Here is a 20,700-nt window from a genome sequence, read left to right on the forward strand (position 1 = left end):
CAAATGATTAACAGAGGCTGTAGCTAGATTTCTCTTTCTGGCTACAAAAACACGGAAGGAAATATCCCCAGTTTAAACCTATCCTGCTGTTCTCATAGGTCACCATTTTTAAACTGGGTATGTACATGCTTGCTTGTATACAAATGACAGTGACTAGGAGCAGCTACCTGCACGGCTTGCCCACCTGCCCTCTCCCTCTTGGAAAGAACAGCCGGCAGGTTGGCAGGTCGGATCACCGCGGTGGAGGGAATTCCCGTTGCTCTGTCCAAGCTCCTGCCAACCTAGCTGTTTGAAAGCATCCCTGTGCAAGCAGATAAATAGGTACCACTGCGACGGGAAGGTAAACAGCATTTCCATGCACTCTGGCACTTGTCGAATACATGCCTATCCAAATTAACTTACCGGTAACTTATTCTTTTATTTATCACACACACAACACTTATGTAACTGCAGGTTATTACAATAATCCTGCCACTGTCTTTATCTGTTTATCTGCAAATATTCAATAAACCATTTCCATTCTTTTATAAAAAAATTGTTATCTTAATTTCTTATTTTTTCGATAAGTTTCACCATTCCTGCATATTCCGTATGTCTTTGTATCTATTCTTCCTTTGCTGGGACTTCTGCTTCTATCCATTTTGGGGCAAGTAGCGTTCTTGCCGCTGTAGTCGTATACATGAATAAATTTCTATACAATTTAGGTAGTTCTATCCCTATAATTAAGGGACATGGGTGGAGCTCTGGGTTAAACCACAGAGCCTAGGACTTGCCGATCACAAGGTTTGTGGTTCAAATCCCCGCGACGGAGTGAGCTCCTGTTGCTCGGCCCCTGCTCCTGCCAACCTAGCAGTTCGAAAGCACGTCAAAGTGCAAGTAGATAAATAGGTACCGCTCTGGTGGGAAGGTAAACGGCGTTTCCGTGCGCTGCTCTGGTTCGCCAGAAGCGGCTTAGTCATGCTGGCCACATGACCCGGAAGCTGTACGCCGGCTCCCTCGGCCAATAAAGCGAGATGAGCGTCGCAACTCCAGAGTCGGCCACGACTGGACCTAATAGTCAGGGGTCCCTTTACCTATATTATAAACATGTTAATAAATTTTTCAAAAACAAGGTTGATATCTATTTATATCCACATGCCCAGATTTATATCTATACTATAGCATGCAAAACACCTGTGAGTGTGTATACTTATCACCATCAATTTACTGTTTTACATCCTATGGTATAACTTTCCCACCAGCCAAGACGGGACTTCGCAGCTCCTTTAATGGGGGGCAGTGGGAGCGCTCCACTGAGCACCCCGAGGGTTGCTGGCCCAGGAAATGTGACGCCTTTGCCACCCTTCTCCCTTAACAGCCAGCAGAACTGCAAGGCACTTGGTTGTGGCACCAGGACGGCGATCTTCTCGAGGACGGTGCAGCCGGAGCTTCAGCCGAGAGACTCGGCGTGCGTTTTTGCAGGCGGACGGCCCTCCCCGCTCGCAGCCCTTGCGATGGTGCAATCTAAGAGGCGGGCCGGCGGGAGGCCGATGCAGATTCCGCGCCGGCGACGTCACAATGCCCGGGCTCGGAAGGCGCGCGCGTGCGCACTGAGTCGCCTTTGATCAGCTGCTTGGAGAAACAAGCGAGCGAGAGGATCGCGCGCGGGGTTGCAGCGTCGGGATCGCTTTTCGTCCGCCAGATCCTTGCAGGCATTGCGAGCTGCCGGTTCGGAGGGAAGAGAGAGAAAAGGAGGAAAAGAGGGGGTGGGAAAGAAAAGAAGAAACTTGGCGCCTTGGGACAAGCCATGAAGTTCCAGTACAAGGAAGACCACCCTTTCGAGTACAGGAAAAAAGAAGGGGAGAAAATCCGGAAGAAATATCCAGATCGGGTGCCTGTGAGTGGTGCAATAATCGTGGGTTTTTTTGTGTGTGCGTGATCTTGGCTGGGGGTTTGTTTGGAGGCGAGGGAAGCAGGCTTAAAGATTTAAGGGAGGGAGGAGACGGGTGCCTTTGGCCTGCCAGGTCCCCAATATTAGAGGGCCGGAATGCAAAGGCTCCTGCGCTTTCCTGGACTTGAGGTCTGGTGGAGAGGAAGGAGTTAAATTCCCCTGTGCCCTCGTCACCCCCCCCCCGACGCGCCGCCAAGCAAACATGGAGGCAGAAGGACAATGGATGTGTTAATGATGTCACCTTCAGAAGGAGATCCAGGAGCTCTCTCCCCTCTCCACCATCCCAAATGTTGAGATGCATCTCTTTCCCCGCTCCCCTAGATTCTGGCCTGCTTTTGGAGCCTCTCCATTTCCTGGTCCTTCAATGCCAGAGTAATAAGCAGGCGACTGGAGCGGGGAGGACGCAGGAAAAGCAAAGTCATGGTGTCACAAGCGCCTCACATTTGCCCCATCCTTTTCTGGCCCTTCAAAGCAATCCGTGATTGCAGTAGTGCGCACCTTGCTTCACAATTCTGCCATGACTCGGGATATTTGTCTAAGCCGGAACGAAATGAGCTTCAATTCAAAATATCAAAGCGCAGCTGTATTATTTTCCTCCTTCGTCATGTGCCCCTTGCCGCCAAGATAGTTTCATTTCATTAATGTTGTTTTAACCCCCCTGGTTGGCAGATGGGCAGACTGAGGTTGCCTTATAGGAGCGGTTGGTGTCGAAATATTCCCAACCTGTCAGATGTTCTTGGCAACCACTTAGCCTGGGGAGTGGGGGTGTTCCCACATTGAAGGGAGATGACACAGGATCAGATCAGTGAGGCAATTTCGGTGGCACTTGCAGTACATCAGCCCAAGGGGAATTCCTGGGGAGGAATGTCCGGCATGATGATGGTGATGATAAAACTGTAAACAATCTCAGAACTAGAAGAACAGACTGTGTAACTGAGGGCTGGAAGAGTAGGGGATTAGGCCAAGGCTGGAATAGGGCTGTTTGGGAAAAGCACAAGACAGCCGTGTTTGTGGCAAAAGCTTTTGGCCTAGTATGGGGCTTCATTTGCAGGAAGAAAGGAAGACGGATCCCGTCCAAGGCCTTTGTTTTTGTTGTTCTGTGACTGTGCAGGGCGTTTTCCAGCTTCATGCAAGTGTCTGGTGAGGCTCCCTCTGGCCTGTGGCAGAAATGAAATCCACACTGGCAAAGCACAGGCTTCATGTACCAAAAGGTACAATTGTCTGTGTGGGAAGAGCCTTTGAAACGCCTGGCAAGGGTGGGCCAGAGCATCTTCCTCTCTTCTGAAGGCTGGTTTCAGTTCCACTGGCTTTTCCACTGCAGTGCACCCAGCATGCACCCTTTTCCTTTCTATAACAGATCCGTGGCCACAGCAGATGCTACCTAATGACAGACATATCTGCCAAGAGCCAGCGTTATCTTTGTTTTCTACAAAACAAGTAGGGCCTGCAACAAAATGATTGTCTCGTGGAAGGTTCCTGTTCAGGAGGAGCCAGCCAGCCAGCCTTGCTTCCTAAACATTCTGTTCCATTCCTCTTCCTCTCCTGTTTCCTATTCTGCATCCTTGGTCATCATTCTGTGCCCTTTGCACATGCTCAGTTCTCACTGTACTGAGTCCGCCCGCCCCCCCCCCCGCTACTTTTGCAGCTCTTGGGGTTCCCCCAGGTCTCCCTCCTGTGCAAGGTTACATAATGATCCCCCCAGAGTGAACTGAGTTTGCTATTACGTTTATGAGATCTTTGCTTTCTGCAGCTATATTTTTTTAAAAAAAACACAAAATAAAACATTGCAGAATTTTAAATTAGGGATAAGAGAGAGGACAAGGGATGAGAAAGAGGTGGCGATAGCTGAGATGATACCTTTCAGCTCAAATGTCTTTGTGATCTTCTTATGTTTTACTAACACAAGAAGGCTGCATCGCTAACCGCCTTGTTTGTTTTTGTACTCCATAGTGCATGTCCTCTTGGACTGGTGGTCCAGGATTTTGCAGGGTCCCTGTGCAAGATACCTTCAGTGGTCCCCCTTAATTTCAGAAGAAATAATGCAAACAGGATTATCTCATTGTGCCTCCAAGCACCTTCCTTGGTTCTCTTTGCAATGTGAAAAATACATGTGCAGGGCCTTAGCTCCCACTGGATCCAGCCCTGCTCCCCGCCCCCCCAAATTCCTTTGTCTCTTAACTCATTGGTGTTCTACCCCCTGTAGCACACACACTTTGTCTCTCTCTCTCTCTCTCTCTGCACCAGTTAGGTCTATAAACTTCAATGTCTTGTTATATGAAGTAGGGGAAACTAATGAAATGGACAGGTTTTCATGCAGTGACCAACCTGACCCCATTGAAAGCCTGCTGTGGAAAATTAGGAAAGCTAACAATTCAACGGTTGTTGGGTTGTTGCTGTTTTTAAATTTGACTACCGGTAATTCATGGAGTCGGGAGCATTTTAAACTTGTTCAGTGGAGGTAAATAAATATTCCATGGACATGTTACTGAGACAAAGATTTGAGACTCGTTTTGATATAAAAGGTGAAGGATAAAAGTAGGCTCAAGTGAGAAAATTTTCTAGGCGAAAGATGCAGTGGGTCTGCCCCACATAGTAATTTCAACAAGCTTTCCCTTAGAGGCAGCCCAAGGAAAGTTTTTTTTTTTAAAATGGTGTCTAGATAGAGGTATATTGGGTCAAGGACAGCACATTTTGGGTGAAGGACAACACATTTTGCCACCAGTGTATCTGAAAGCAGTTGCTTTGAAGTTTCACAGGCAAATGGAAAGTTGTTTAAGTAATTTCTTTTGCAATATATTCAGAGTCACTCTGTACTAACACAAAACTAGAAACATTTCTGAGAAAAATATATGTATAATAATTAAAGTTCAAAACTGATTTTGAGGTCTAGACCCACTAGCAGTGCTGTGTGTGTGTGTATGTGTGTGTGTGTATGTGTATAATGCACGTTCAAAACAGCAGCTTTAACAGACTGAATGAAGTTGTGTATGAATAACTCAGATTTATTTATATGTATAAGTATCAGGTAGCCTTAGAAACTATGAAGAGGAGTCAAAAGTTTGTGGATGTAAACATCGCTTGTTGCTATTTTTCTTGTTATGCGACTTGTGTTCCTACTGTGGAAAGTTCATGGGATATTTTCTTTCTAATCCAACTGAGGATCCTCACATTGCTGTGTTTTACTTGGCTTGAATTCTGACATGCATCCTTTCCTTATTAACCTCTACAGGGAGAATTTGCAGGGACAGGGAAAGGTAGCATAGCTTCTCTTGTTCTCTTTGTTCTTATTTTTCTTCCTGCTCCTTTTTTTGTCCAGGTTATTGTGGAGAAGGCACCCAAAGCCAGAGTACCTGATCTGGACAAGAGGAAGTACCTTGTCCCATCTGATCTCACAGGTAATCAAGTCACATTTCGTAATCTATTTTTGCATTGGTATTTAAGGAAGGTTTTTCAACAAGTGATAGAGTTGGTGGCCTCCTCTTTCCCTCAGTCTCAAAGCCTTCAGGAAAACGTTTTGTTATCTTCATGGCACAGCGTGAGAAACTCTGGTGAATGCAGTTTCATGGAATTTTAACTCAGTGGTTCTCCGCACCTTGGGTGAACGTATCCAGCTTTTCTTGAAAACCACCTTAACAGGTTGTGTGATAGGAATTTTATGGTCTTAGATATATGGTAATGTTCATAAGTATACCAACCATGCACATACATAGATCAGCACAGGAAGGCCAAGCTGGAACCATTTTGATTCCTAAATTGACCAAATGTTTTCTCTGCAAGGTCAAAGTGGGAAACTTCCCCATTGTCTCTTTCCTCACAAATCCTGTCTTAAGGGCACATTTAAGATATGAATAGGGTGTGAGCCTGTGACCTGGCTCAGGAACTACCGTATTTTTCGCACCATAGGGCGCACCGGACCATAGGGCGCACCCAGTTTTTTTGGGGGGAAATAAAGGGGAAAAAATTATTTCCCCCCCAGGTGCGGGGCTGGGGCGGGGGAAGCTAGAGCTTCCCCCGACCCCAGCCCTCAAACAGGCAGCTCTCCGCAAGCAGCGGGAGCGTTCCCGCTGCTTGCGGAGAGGTCCGCGAAGCCTGGACGCGCTGAGCTCAGCGCGCCCAGGCTTCGGCATGCAGGCACCTCTCCGCAAGCAGCGGGAACGCTCCCGCTGCTTGCGGAGAGGTCCGCGAAGCCTGGACGCGCTGAGCTCAGCGCGCCCAGGCTTCGGCATGCAGGCACCTCTCCGCAAGCAGCGGGAACGCTCCCGCTGCTTGCGGAGAGGTCCGCGAAGCCTGGACGCGCTGAGCTCAGCGCGCCCAGGCTTCGGCATGCAGGCACCTCTCCGCAAGCAGCGGGAACGCTCCCGCTGCTTGCGGAGAGGTCCGCGAAGCCTGGACGCGCTGAGCTCAGCGCGCCCAGGCTTCGGCATGCAGGCACCTCTCCGCAAGCAGCGGGAGCCCAGCGCTGGGCTCCTGCTGCTTGCGGAGAGGTGTGCGAAGCCTGGAGAGCATGAGGGGTTGGTGCGCACCGACCCCTCTCACTCTCCAGGCTTCAGCGAAAGCCTGCATTCGCACCATAGGACGCACACACATTTCCCCTTCATTTTTGGAGGGGAAAAAGTGCGTCCTATGGTGCGAAAAATACGGTAAGTATTTATCACTACAAAAGAATGGCCAGGCTCCCCAGGCAATCCAATCAAGTAACCTGCCAGACAGGAGATAAACAACAACAGGAGAAAAACAACATTCAAATTTCTGTTTTAGACACCCTTTTCTGTGATGTAGGTATGATGTATCTGAGAGGTGGTCTTGATCTACAGGGTGGCAATTTCAAAAGTCTTTATAAGGCCTTGTGCGCCATTTTTCTGGGTTCCTTCTCTCTCCTGCGGGTGAGGGGAGCACCCTGTTGCATCAGATCAATAAAGATCAAGCTTACTAGGTGCTTTGCTTCTCAGTATTCTCTGGTTGGCCTCTGTTATTTTCTCCTACCAATAGGGAACCTATGTAAGGACTCTATATGGGCTCTTGGATACCCCATAAGGGAAAAGGGCAATTTTTGTTTACAACAGTTGCCAGCATTCAGATTTCTCAGCTGCTAAGCATCCAGAATAGAGATTACATGCCATCCATCTGCTAGTTGCCATCCCCGAATTAGGACCAAAATAACAAAACAAAGCTAACCTTGTGGTTACTTTGCCCTCCCCCCTCCCCCAGTAGAGAATTGTATCCTGGCCATTTATCCTCTTGCATACCAAGTATTTATTCTTTTAAGGTTCTATAAAACAAATCTAAATAAGACTGATCAGTGGGGAAATTGCAGTTCTGAATTTAAATTTCACCATGATGGCACTTATAACTTCCCTAGGTTGTATTATATGGGAACCATTTTTTTTTTTTAAAAAAAACCTAGCAATTTACATTGTGTGGGTGAAGTTAACAGGAGACACTAGTGGGTGAACTTATCATAAAGACTTGTCATAAAGTCAAAGGATAGTCAGGTCCAAAGATTGACAAGTCCAACGATTACAATGTATAGTTCCTGTTGGCAATGCCATTTCATACTGATACAGTATCTTCCTTCTGCATCGTCCTATGTCTTAAAAGTGTAACAAACGAACTTGCCTTCTGCATAGTCCTACGTCTTGAGAGTGTAACAAACAGAGCTACTTAGTAGCAATAAGGCAGCTGATGATAGACCAGTTCTCAGGATATATACCCTTGTTTTGCCCATTGGGCTTCTTCAGCGACAAGGTTTCCAGGAGATTTTCCAGTAGGTTTTTTCCAGCCAAAATAGTCCACAGGAACGTAGAAGTTGCCAGTCAGAGACCTGCCTATCCTTAGACTTCACGACAACAAAAACATATAGAAGGTTAATAGTAATATGATACGTTATTGCCATCAGGAACCGTGCTTGCAATTTTTTGATATGACGATTAAATTACAGTTTTATTATATATAATGTTATGTTACTTTACAGCCAGTTATGTGTACGTTGTGGAATCTTTTGCCCAACATGGGTCTTGAACCTTCAGATTAAGAGTCTCATTTAGTACTTTTGTATCTTTCCCCTCAGCGATGATCTCAGGGCAGCTAGCAATAAGAATTTCAGTAAGAAACCAAAAGTATATATAATAAAACAGGAGGTGGGTAACACAAAACTAGAACACCGTAGCAGGAGGATAGAACAATGGTTGTTGTTTTTTAAAAAGTTAATGTTTAAGAAGCACTGGGCAAATCAAGTCTTGTTATCACAAAGCATGGGAGTAGATGCCAGATTAATCTTCCGTGAGGAGAGTGTTCCAGAACTGGGGGGGCCACAACTGAGAAGGACCCCTCTTGTCACCCTCCACCTCACTTGAGAAGTCCGGGGTAACCAGAATAGGGCCTCCAAGAAAGATCTCAGCATGTGGACACGTATATGTGGGGAAATGTGGTCCCTCAGCTATTTATCTCTGAAACTGTACATCAGGGGTCAGCAAACTTTTTCAGCAGTCCACTGTCCCTCAGACCTTGTGGGGGGCCAGACTATATTTTGAAGGGGATGAAATGAATGAATTTCTATGCCCCACAAATAACCCAGAGATGCATTTTAAATAAAAGGACACATTCTCCTCATGTAAAAACTATGCTGATTCATGGACCATCCGCAGGCCGGATTTAGAAGGCGATTGGGCTGGATCCAGCCCCTGGGCCTTAGTTTGCCTACCCATGCTGTACAGGGTTTTGAAATTTGAGTGATTGCCAATATAGCTTTTTTTTTTTTACTCTTCCTCTCCCCACCAACTGTAGTTGGCCAGTTCTACTTCTTGATCCGAAAGCGAATCCACCTGAGGCCAGAGGACGCCCTGTTCTTCTTTGTCAACAACACCATTCCTCCCACCAGCGCTACGATGGGCCAGCTGTATGAAGTAAGTAAGAGGCTGTCATTCCATCCTAATGGTGGACTTCCTGGAGCTTAATAATAGCTTGTTGCATGACACATTCTGGTTCTGTGGGCAGTATGAAATGAAAGGCCGAGAACTTGCAAACTTGCAAGAGGCTGCTGACTCCTCCAAACTGTCTTAGTTCAGAAGATTGTTCCAAGAATATGGTAATGAAGGCACACGAAGCCACCACCTGGGTAAAACTCAACAGGTGTGGTCAGTTCATGGCTGGAAAACACACGTACCACACTTTCTTCCAGGACAGGAGATGTGGCAGGAAACAAATGTCAGAAAATGCAGTAAAAGAATTAAATAATGCAACAAACTCTCCATTAATCTGCAAACTCCCCCCCCCCCAAAAAAAAAACCACCCCAAAAAACGAGAAAGAAAATATTCCCTCTGAGGAAGGAGAATTAGGCAACCTAGTTACTAATTAATTATCTTGCCTGCCTAAAGGACATTTTCTATTATTAACCAAACAGGGAGGTATCATCCTCCAGGGCAAGCTATTAAGGTCATATCCTGGAGATGCTTAGACTAAACTTCTGAATTAATTCCTGGGCTGATCAGTAGCCAAATTCAGCTGAATAGCTTGTGTTGCTCGGAGCTTTCCTTGGAACGCAGTACCATCTGATATCTGGAGTGATGCCGGCCCGTCTATAAGTAATTAAAAGATATTTCAACATCTAGAGGAGGAGTAACTTTGTCAGTGTCAGAGAAATAAAGATGATGATGATGATGATGAGTACCCTGCTCATCTGACTGGGTTGCCCCAGGCACTCTGGTGCCCATTAGTGTTCCCAGATGAACATTTAATTTAAAAAACAAACTCTGAGTACTATATCATCGTGTTACCTGTTTGGTGGGAGCTGTATGGAAGTATTTCACGTTAGAAATCAAGTTACCACATAGGTCATTTATGGAGAAGCGATGTTCTAGAGCAGAAGGGCACAACTCTGCATAGATACAGTAAGCTTGGGTGGCGTACTTTGCTTTAATAGAACTCATATTTTGTAAATCTAGAATAAGAGGCAGGGAGAGAGAGAGTTGTCCTACATCCACATGCCCATTTCTCTATTGTACAAGCAGACAAGAAGTGCAAGTCTCCTTTGTGGAAAATAATTTATATCACTTCCATGCCCTGCAAATTATTGAGAAGAATCTTATATTTTTCTTGTGCAGTTCAGTTGTTTTATGTGAGCATTTGGAAGAAGATCACACTGGGAAGGTGCTGTCATTAGAATTCTCATAGTAGACAGATAGGGAGATTTATGGTTCCTGGTAGTTTTCTTCCTCTGTTGGATAAGGATAGATACTCTGGAAATGGAGGAAATACAGGTGAAACTCAGAAAATTAGAATATTGTGGAAAAGTTCATTTATTTCAGTAATTCAACTTAAAAGGTGAAACTAATATATGAGAGAAACTCATGACATGCAAAGCGAGATATGTCAAGCCTTTATTTGTTATAATTGTGATGTTTATGGCGTACAGCTGATTAAAATTAACAATCTCAGAAAATTAGAATATTAAAGGAAATCAGCAAAACAAGGACTGCAAATAGAGCAATATTGGACCTCTGAGAAGTAGAAGCATGCACCTGTACTCAGTACTTGGTTTGGGCCCCTTTTTTGCTGATTTCATTTAATATTCTAATTTTCTGAGATTGTTAATTTGGGGTTTTCATCAGCTGTACACCATAAACATCACAATTATAACATATCTCGCTTTGCATGTCATGAGTATCTCATATATTAGTTTCACCTTTTAAGTTGAATTACTGAAATAAATGAATTTTTCCACAGTATTCTAATTTTCCGAGTTTCACCTGTATTTTTAGCTATCGTATAGATTGGCAGCTATCAACTTTCCTCCTTGAGTTCATCATCTGTTTTAAAAGCTCTTTCTGCTAGTGCCCATATCCTGAGCTCTCTCACTGGTAAAAATACTAACTGTGGATTGCAGTATTTTGAATTCCTTTGTACTGTAGATTTAAGCACCTCCTTCAGAAAAACAACCCAGCTCTGGACGGCCATCTCTTCTGTCAGTACAGTATGGCCTTTTCTCTAGCTGCATAAACTACACTGCTTTTGTATGGGCCTCTTACAATCCTTGTTAAATGATAATGAAACCATTCTAGCAGGAGTGCAATTTCATCTTACCTGGGTCAGGAGCTAATCAATTTAATTGATCTTTAATTGATCAACATTATTTATTCATTTTATTGGGTTTTATAAACAACTGACCAACATTTTTGGAAGAACCAGCATAGCTGTAGTTTTGTCATTTTGCCTCAAGCTTCAAGCACGATACGCTGGTTCTCATGTAATCTGAAACCAAAGTTAAAAATAAATAATGGTTTACCGCAAATGGGCAATGTGCTGGTGTGTGCTGCCTTAAAATGCCATGGTGCTGTTCCACCACTTCTCCTTTTAAGTACATGGGGGGAAACAAACAAGCTTTCTGGTTTAGCGTCATGTGCAAACCACAAACAGTAAGCCAGGAACAAATCTTGGCTTCCTTTCATGGTTTTGTTTGGAGATAAACAAATCAGACACTGGTCAGTGCTGTGACTTGTTTTCTTCTGGCTGCTGAAAAGGATGAGTGGGGTGAGGAGCAAAGCAACCACAATATTAGAGTAGCATTCATCAACACACTGAAAAATGGTTTTAAACCATGGTTTATTTTTAACTATGGTTTAGCATTGCATGTGAACCAGCTCAGTATACAGCGGTACCTCGTAAGACGAAAAACTCGCAAGATGAAAGAGTTTTTCGTTTTTTGAGTTGCTTCGCAAGACGAAAACGTCTTGCGAGTTTGTTTCCTTTTTCTTAAAACCGTTAATATCCAGGGAATCCGTGCTTTGCAAGACAAAAAACCTCGTAGAACGAAGAAACTCGCAGAACGTATTAATTTCGTCTTGCGAGGTACCACTATAAATCAGTTTCCCACACTTGGCACTCTGACCCAGGGTTTGTGGTTTCCTTTGGGGAATGAAGCAGTTTGGAAAGCTTCATTTATACCAGGGTTACCCAAACTTGGGTCTCCAGCTGTTTTGGGACTACAATTCCCATCATCCCCTGACCACTGGTCCTGCTAGCTAGGGATGATGGTAGTTGTAGCCTAATAACAGCTGGAGACCCAAGTTTGGGAAACCCTGGTATAAATGAAGCTTTCCAAACTGCTTCATTCCCCAAAGGGAACCACAAACCCTGGGTCAGAGTGCCTGGAGCCTCTGGAATCTCACACCACTTGGAGATTGGGGAGGTCACCAAAAATATGCAAAGGTGTGGAAAGCATGCGAGCCTTTGTGCACAACTCAACTTACCTGAAGGCCTACCTTTAAAAAAACCCCAGGGTTTGTGTTTTCCTTTGGGGAATGAAGCACAGCAGAGACTGTGGTGTCTTTATGATAGATAGCTTATTTACACATATCTACAGTATCCGTGGGACATGGGTGGTGCTGTGGGTTAAACCACAGAGCCTAGGACTTGCCGATCAGAAGGTCGATGGTTCGAATCCCCTCGACAGGGTGAGCTCCCGTTGCTCGGTCCCTGCTCCTGCCAACCTAGCAGTTCGAAAGCACGTCAAAGTGCAAGTAGATAAAAAGGTCCCGCTCCGGCGGGAAGGTAAACGGCATTTCCGTGCGCTGCTCTGGTTCGCCAGAAGCGGCTTAGTCATCTTACTTTAGTTCAGAATGTGGGATAACCAGCCTCATTTGACCAGCATGCTTGAGCCTAATTCAAAGTGTTGGTGCTGACCTTTAAAACCCTAAACGGCCTCGGTCCAGTATACCTGAAGGAACGTCTCCACCCCCAACATTCAGCCCAGACACTGACGTCCAGCTCTGAGGGCATTCTGGTGGTTCCCTCGCTTCGAGAAATGAGGTTACAGGGAATCAGGCAGAGGGCTGATCAGACATGATCTGACACCATCAGATGTCAAAGAAATAATCAACTATCTGACTTTTCTTTAGAAGACATCTGAAGGCAGCCCTGTTTAGGGAAGTTTTTAATGTTCGATTTTTTGCGTGTTTTTAATATTCTGTTGGGTGGGGTATAAATAAATTATCATTACAGTGGTACCTTGGGTTAAGTACTTAATTGTTCTGGAGGTCCGTTCTTAAACTGAAACTGTTCTTAACCTGATGCACCACTTTAGCTAATGGGGCCTCCTGCTGCTGCCATGCCGCCGGAGCACAATTTCTGTTCTTACCCTGAAGCAAAGTTCTTAACCCAAGGTCCTATTTCTGGGTTAATGGAGTCCGTAACCTGAAGCGTATGTAACCTGAAGTGTATGTAACCCGAGGTACCACTGTACATACAGTGTTACGGACGCTTCAGGTTACGTGTTTTCGGGTTGCGTGCTGCGGGAAACCCGGAAGTACCAGAATGGGTTACTTCTGGGTTTCGCTGCTTGCGCATGCGCAGAAGCACCAAATCACACCGGTGGAGACGTGGCACTTAAGGATGCGAACACTGCAGGTTGCAGATGTGCCTCCGTCATGGATTACATCTGCAACCCAAGGTTCCACATTATTATTATTATTGTTGTTGTTGTTGTTGTTGTTGTTGTTGTTGTTGTTGTTGTTGTTATTATTTAGATTACAATGATGTTGACTTCTGCTCCTCTCTTTCCTCCCACCCCACATTTTTATTTCCCCAGGATAATCACGAGGAGGATTATTTTCTGTATGTGGCTTACAGTGACGAAAGCGTGTACGGCAAATGAGCCCCTCGGCCGCTGTCCTCACAGTTGCGATGGCCTGAAATGACTGTTCTGGGAGGGCGTTTCTGCGTCAGACAGAAGCAAGAAGAGGGAGGAAGAACTGGACAACAAGCCACATAATCTCATGCCATCATTCCTTGCACCTTTATTTTAAATTAATTATTACTGTTGTTTTATTTAATCCGTTGGGGGAAAGAATCGTTGGTGCTTTGCGGCGGTCAGGGCTTTGGGATGGAGAGATCTGTTTGCCCAGTTCCCACCTTCCATTACACTACCTGGCTCTTCCATCAGTGCCCAGTGAGAGGAGTCGATGCCACCTAGTGATATTGTCGGAACTGCCAAAGGGAACTGTGGCTCTCCCTGTAGCAACTAATCTTTAATTTGCCTGTTTTTTAAAGACGGCAGTCCCCTCTCCTGTGCATGAAGGAGATATTAATTTCTGTTAATTTGTGAGCCTTTTCTGCCCACCCTTTGCCCTCCTTTCCTTGGCCCTGATCCCAGCGGTACATGTGCACCCCTCTCCCGTTTTCCTCATTCGTAGCACCTCTGATTTGAGTTCATCCATCACTCTAGCAGCATGTCAGCCTCCTATAAGCAGAATCATGCAGATGCCATGCAGTACGGAGAAAACCAGCTTCCTAAGCAGTTTGGCTAACTTAAAACAATGACAGCACGTCCCTTTCTTTCACGGTGTTACCAATGAATTGGACCTTGGGCGTCTATCCTATATTGCATTCTGCACGAGTGTTTTGTGATGTTCTGTGTCCTTGCCTGCCAGTGAAAGGCTGTTCTCTGCTAGGTCACCATCCTGATACCTGTCTTGTGTTTCCTTTGCTGCTATCAATTCAGTATGGAAAGGGGAAAAATATTGGGATTAACCTGCACCCACAGCCTTGCCTCTAAGCATATATTCTGCAGTCCGTTTGTGAAAACAGTTGTGCTTTTTTCCTAAGGAGAACAGCACCACTCTCCCACGTCCCTGACAATAGCCATCAATATTGAAAAAGAGTTTGCCCAAAGTAGGTATTTATGCTGCAGGGGCCACAGCAGTTTCTTTGTGACAGTACTATTGGTCTCCCTCTCTCTTTACACTGGTTGCTCCCCATCGAGAAATCATGGTGAAATGTAGGGCGTTTTGTGTTGTGGCTTATCTTTTTCATTGCTCCTGATGGTTAGATTTTGTAGTTGTGTAGCAACTGAGCATATTTAGAAGAGAGGCGAAGGATGAACAAAGGATGACAGCTACATAATCTTAGACTGGAGAAAAAAAATGATTGCCTCTGGAATCCTGAACTCTTTAGGTGGCACCTATTCTTGAGAAGTGTCTGAGTTTATGGAAACTGGTGACATGCCAGCCTCTGCTTCTCTGTTTAACTCCTCCCCCTGCTCATAGCTTTATAGTGTCATTCCTACAAGAGTATCACCAGGTGGCACGGGGCCTAGTGGACCAGAACTCTCTTAGGCAGGGGCCAAGGATTTGAAGGGTTGGTGAAGAATTGAAATTGAAATTGCACAGCTGGGGAGCGGAAGTGACACAATAGCTGGAGGGATACCTGTTAGTTTCGGTGTGTCTTGTCTGGATGCACTCCTTGTGGCAAGACTGGTTCTGCTTAGTGTGCCAAGTTCCTTCCAGTACAAATTTCAGTTGACTCCACTTCCGTTTCCTCAGCCTTCCTGTCTTTCAGGATGTCTTCAAGAGTCACATTCCGAATTCTTACAGGTTAGGCAAGTCTGGTGTGAGTCAGGGCATGCCTGCGTGTGCGATTGTGTGCACCAGTGTATTCCCTCCCTCATCTCTGCTTGGGGAAGTATAACAGATGTTGAAAGAGACTATGATCTACCCCCAATGCTGCTGCTGGTCTTTAACCGACGTTCATGGGCTCTCAACATACCCATTTCTTACATATGAAGGATTACGTTTGAAGGTTTTTTATTTAAAACGGATTGTGGCGTTTACTTTTCACTTTCGCTTTTCTCCGGTATGTAAAACGCAGTGTTGATTATACTTTGGTCATTAACTCCAACCAGCTTCAGATTCCTGTAAGATAAAATCCATGTCACATCGGCTCGAATCAATAAACACACATTTAAAGATCTGAGAACCAGAGTGGAATGGTAATTTTGTTATGCATTTGACTTAAGCCGGGAACTCTTATTTAAGTGTTAACAGCTTGCCAAAGAACTTTGAATCATTCCGGTTTCAGCTCATGTTTGTGTTTATCTATGGCTGCTGTACAGTGGTACCTCTGGTTGCGAACGGGATCTGTTCCGGAGGCCCGTTCGCAACATGAAAAGAGCGCAACCGTCTGTGCGGGTGGCGATTCGCCGTTTCTGCGCATGTGTATGATGTATTTTTGCGCATCTGCACATGCGCGGGTGGCGAAGCCCAGAAGTAACCATTTCCAATACTTCTGGGTCGCTGCAGGACGTAACCAGAAAAAACGTAACATGAAGCGAACGTAACATGAGGTATGACTGTATTTGGGAGCACTGAGAATATGGGTAACAGATATTCTACCCTTGTTTTTGAGGCAGTGTGCTTCTGGATATCAGTTGCTGGAAGCAGCAGGAGAGGAGAGTGCTTCTGCACTCAGATCTCACTTGCAGGTGTTCTAAAGGCATATGCTTGGCCACTGGAGAACAGGATGCTTGACTAGTTGAGCCACTGGTCTGATGGAAAAGGTTCGTCATACATTCTTAAATGCTGGAGTACTGCATTTTTATTTGTATCTGATCCTTTCAAAGGCGTGCCAATGGTATTGCTTCATTTTGTCCTTGCAGCAATCCTGGAAGGTAGGTTAGGCTAAGGGAGAATGCAGCATGTTCAGGATCACAAAAGAGTGAGCTTCATAGCCAAGTAAGGATTCGAACTTAGGTCTCCATGGATGAAGACCCCCCTCTCCACCACAGTGGCATTTTCAGAAGAACTGGGAAACCAACAGGTAAACTGATAACATTAGAAATCTTTGGCAATTTTGACTAAAGTGCCTGTTTTTAATGCAAAAACACATCGTTCTCACCGATAGTATATTCTCAGGACACCAGAGATAATAAAAACACTTGAAATAAATATATTTTCTTCTTCTTTGACGATGACTCATAGCCAAGTAAGATTGTCTTCCATAAACACGTTTTTAACAATGAGTCCGTAAGTGACTCTGGAGGCCAATTCTGGACCCACAGGTCCTTCCACAGTGGGGACATAGGTTTCCAGGCAGGAGTTGATCACGGTGTGGATTTGCTAAGCGTGCCTTCCTCTTAGCACGTTCCTCCCTTTTATCCTGAGTTTGAGTGTCTTCAAAGCCCATGACACCTTTGGTAAAGGCTGTTCTCCAATTGGAGCACTCGCAGGCAACTGTTTTCCAATTGTTGGTGTTTATACTACATTTTTTAAGGTTTGCCTTGAGAGAGTCTTTAAACCTCTTTTGTTGACTACCAGCATTACGCTTTCCATTTTTAAGTTCAGGATAGAGTAGTTGCTTTGAAAGATGATAATCAGACTTCCCCACAACATGACCAGTCCAGCGAAATAGATGTTGAAGAATTATTGCTTCAACACTGGTGATCTTTGCTTCTTCTAGTACACTGGTATTAGGGTGCCTGTCTTCCCAAGTGATGTGTAAAATTTATTGGAGACACTCTTGATGGCATCTTTCGAGGAGTTGGCGATATACACTGTGTATAAATACATAAATATACACTGATGAAAAGTACGGTTGCCATACATCTGGAATTTCCTGGACACATCTGGAATACTGCAGTCAGAACCAATGTCCGGATAGAAATCGCTAAAATGTCTGGGAAAATCATACGTATGGCAACCCATGTCAGCAGTGTCAGTTTTGGCAATCCAGGTGAGATGTAGTGCATATCCTAGATAGTATATGTAATGGTTCTAGGGGTTGCTCGTGCGTAAATCGGTGCCACACCTGGCTGGGTTACCTGGGTGGACTCTTTCTGTCCGGACAGCCACTCACCCGTGGCTGTCTCAATCGCTGGCAGAATCCGTCAGTGGGCGTTTCTTGAACTTCTTCCAGCAAAGAAGCTCTTTGACGCCTAGTCTCCGCCTACTCTCCCTGCGCGGAAGCCTTCTGCGCGGGGAGGGTGTGGGCAGCGGAGGACCCGTGCACTCCCCGCTGGTCTCCGGCGAGGAGTCATGGAGCCACCTCGCCGATTCCCCCATCTGCCCCCCTTCTCCACTGGTGCTACGCTGATTTCCTTCCCCAGAAGATGGGCTGCTTCTCTCCCTCCCGGGACGCTCTCCGGAATCCCTCTGGAGCCCTCCCTCTCCCTCTGGCTCCGATGGCAGTTCCCTGACAGTATAGGATCCGGTTGAGTCCGCATTCTGATCTGGGATGGCTTCACGAATATCTGCTCCAAATTGTGCTCGTAACTGTTCCTCACCATCCTGGGGAAAAGTGACTTGTGGGGTGCCACAGGGTTCTGTCCTGGGCCCGTTGTTGTTCAGCATCTTTATAAATGACTTGGATGAAGGAATTGAGGGGATGCTCATCAAATTTGCAGATAACACCAAATTGGGAGGGGTAGCTAATGCCACAGAAGGCAGAATTGAGATTCAGTATGACCTTAATATATTGGAGAACTGGGCCTAAACTACAAAATGAATTTCAATAGGGTTCAATGTAGGGCTGTAAACTTAGGCAGGGATAACCAGCTGCACAAATATAAGATGGGGGACATCTGGCTTGCCAGTAGTGCATGTGGAAAAAATCTAGGGGCCTTCGTAGACCTCAAGCTTAACATGAGTTAACAGAATGATGCAGCAGCAAAAAAGCTAATGCTAGTCTAGATTGCATCAGCAGAAGTACAGTGGTACCTCGGGTTACATACGCTTCAGGTTACAGACGCTTCAGGTTATAGACTCTGCTAACCCAGAAATAGTACCTCAGGTTAAGAACTTTGCTTTAGGATGAGAACAGAAATCGCGGCGTGGCAGCTGCGGGAGGCCCCATTAGCTAAAGTGGTGCTTCAGGTTAACAGTTTCAGGTTAAGAACGGACCTCCAAAAGCAATTAAGTTCTTAACCTGAGGTACCACTGTATAGTGTTCAGATCATGGGTAGGCAAACTAAGGCCTGGGGGCTGCATACGGCCCAATCGCCTTCTAAATCCAGCTCATGGACGGTCCAGGAATCAACGTATTTTTACATGAGTAGAATGTGTCCTTTTATTTAAAATGCATCTCTGGGTTATTTGTGGGGCATAGGAATTCGTTCTTTTTTTTTCTTTTCCAAAATATAGCCCAGCCCCCCACAAGGTCTGAGGGACAGTGGACTGGCCCCCTGCTGAAAAGGTTTGCTGACCCCTGGTCCAGATCAAAGGAACTAATAGTACCGCTTTATTCCACCTTGGTCAGACCACACCTGGAGTACTGTCCAGTTCTGGGTGCCACAGTTTAAGAAGGATGTAGACAAGCTGGGACATGTGACGAGGATGGCAACCAAGATGATCAAGGGTCTGGAAACCAAGCCTTATGAAGAATGGTTGAAGCAGCTGGGTATGTTTAATCCGGAAAAGAGGAGACAGAGGAGAAATGATTGCCATCTTCAAATATTTAAAGGGCTGTCACACGAAGCCAGCTTGTTTACTGCTGCTCTAGAGGCTAAGACCCGAACCAGTGGATCCACGTTAAACAAAAGGAGATTCTGACAACATCAGGAAGGACTTTCTGACAATATGAGATGTTCAACAGTGGAATGGACTCCCTCAGAGGTGGTGAGCTCTCTTGGCCTGTCTGAGACTGCCTTTTGAAATGGTGGATAGCTTGACTCCTGAATCCATTGTGGATTCCTGAATCCGCTGTTTCATACTTACATGGATATCTGCTCTTTTGACAGGTCAGCCTGGCCATTTAACAGATACCTGTCAAAGCAGTTCAGGTATCAGGAATTTTCTGCTATGTGACCTGAGGGGGTCTCTGAGGTTGACTAGGGGCTAAACATAGCTGCTGAATTAGGTAAAGGTAAAGGTACCCCTGCCCCTACGGGCCAGTCTTGACAGACTCTGGGGTTGTGCGCCCATCTCACTTAAGAGGCCAGGGGCCAGCGCTGTCCGGAGACACTTCCGGGTCACGTGGCCAGTGTGACATCGCTGCTCTGGCGAGCCAGAGCCGCACACGGAAACGCCGTTTACCTTCCTGCTGGTAAGCGGTCCCTATTTATCTACTTGCACCCGGAGGTGCTTTCGAACTGCTAGGTTGGCAGGCGCTGGGACCGAGCAGCAGGAGCGCACCCCGCCGCAGGGATTCGAACCGCCGACCTTTCGATCGGCAAGTCCTAGGCTCTGAGGCTTTAACCCACAGCGCCACCTGTGTCCCTAGCTGCTGAATTACTCTCTGCTATTTCAGACATGTGGTTTATGCACTCGTGTATATGCATTACCTCGTGCACTTGCGAACATGTGTTTTATTTATGACACCTTAGCATTCTTATGACATACCGATCAGCTGACATGACTGGTGGGTGTCAGCTGATGGGCGGGAGGACATGGTTTAATCCTGCACTGGCTGTACAGCCCTGTTCCCAGCAGATAACAGCACCACACAGCCTGGGCAGCATGATTTAATCTCTGCTAATCAACTGATAACCAGAAATTAGCTCGCCAAGGAAATTTTTGCCTTTGGAAGTCTCCTTCCACTTTAAAATCATGGGGAATAAGAAATCAAAATGATAAAAGATATAAGGAGAATTGGATATTTTTATTGTGTATATGAAAAAGTATTGTAAGCACATAATTGACCTATTAGGATGGTAATGGTCTCAGGAGTGTAAGAAATAACTAGAGTTAACATGAAGGGTTGTGATAGATGCTTAGGGAAGCTTTTAATATCTGAAGGACTATTGTATTTTAATATTTTGTTGGAAGCCGCCCAGAGTGGCAGGGGAAACCCAGCCCAATGGGCGGGGTATTATTATTGCTGTTGCTGTTGCTGTTACTGAAGGGGCGAACCAAGAAAAATAGATGATGTTTTCTGGATTTCTGTTTTTCTGTTATTTCTAAACCTTCATTTTATTTACTATTTCAGAGATACTTTTCTTTTTGTTTTCTTTATGTTTATAGTTTCCCTGCATTGAAATGTATTAGAAACACACAAAAATCACAGAGAG

At 45.4% G+C, this 20,700-nt stretch overlaps 1 protein-coding gene across 1 annotated transcript; it reads left to right on the forward strand.

Annotated features, from left to right (window-relative positions):
- The first annotated feature begins 1,579 nt into the window (after nt 1-1,579).
- Nucleotides 1,580-15,677, forward strand: GABARAPL1 (GABA type A receptor associated protein like 1). The gene is made up of 4 exons (XM_081894972.1): nt 1,580-1,876; nt 5,247-5,325; nt 8,714-8,832; nt 13,513-15,677. Exons 1-4 carry the CDS (start codon nt 1,787-1,789, stop codon nt 13,576-13,578), a joined length of 354 nt encoding a protein of 117 aa, XP_081751098.1. The 5' UTR covers nt 1,580-1,786; the 3' UTR covers nt 13,579-15,677.
- Nucleotides 15,678-20,700: the final 5,023 nt, after the last annotated feature.

The sequence above is a fragment of the Podarcis melisellensis genome (genome assembly GCF_964234715.1).
Source record: "Podarcis melisellensis genome assembly, chromosome: 17".
In the NCBI taxonomy this organism is placed as follows: domain Eukaryota; kingdom Metazoa; phylum Chordata; class Lepidosauria; order Squamata; family Lacertidae; genus Podarcis; species Podarcis melisellensis.

Coding starts and splice junctions, on each gene's coding strand:
- GABARAPL1 (XM_081894972.1), top strand. CDS start 1,787: ATGAAGTTCCAGTACAAGGAAGACCACCCTTTCGAGTACAGGAAAAAA. Junction 1,877..5,246: donor AATATCCAGATCGGGTGCCT/GTGAGTGGTGCA, acceptor TTTTTTGTCCAG/GTTATTGTGGAGAAGGCACC. Junction 5,326..8,713: donor TGTCCCATCTGATCTCACAG/GTAATCAAGTCA, acceptor CACCAACTGTAG/TTGGCCAGTTCTACTTCTTG.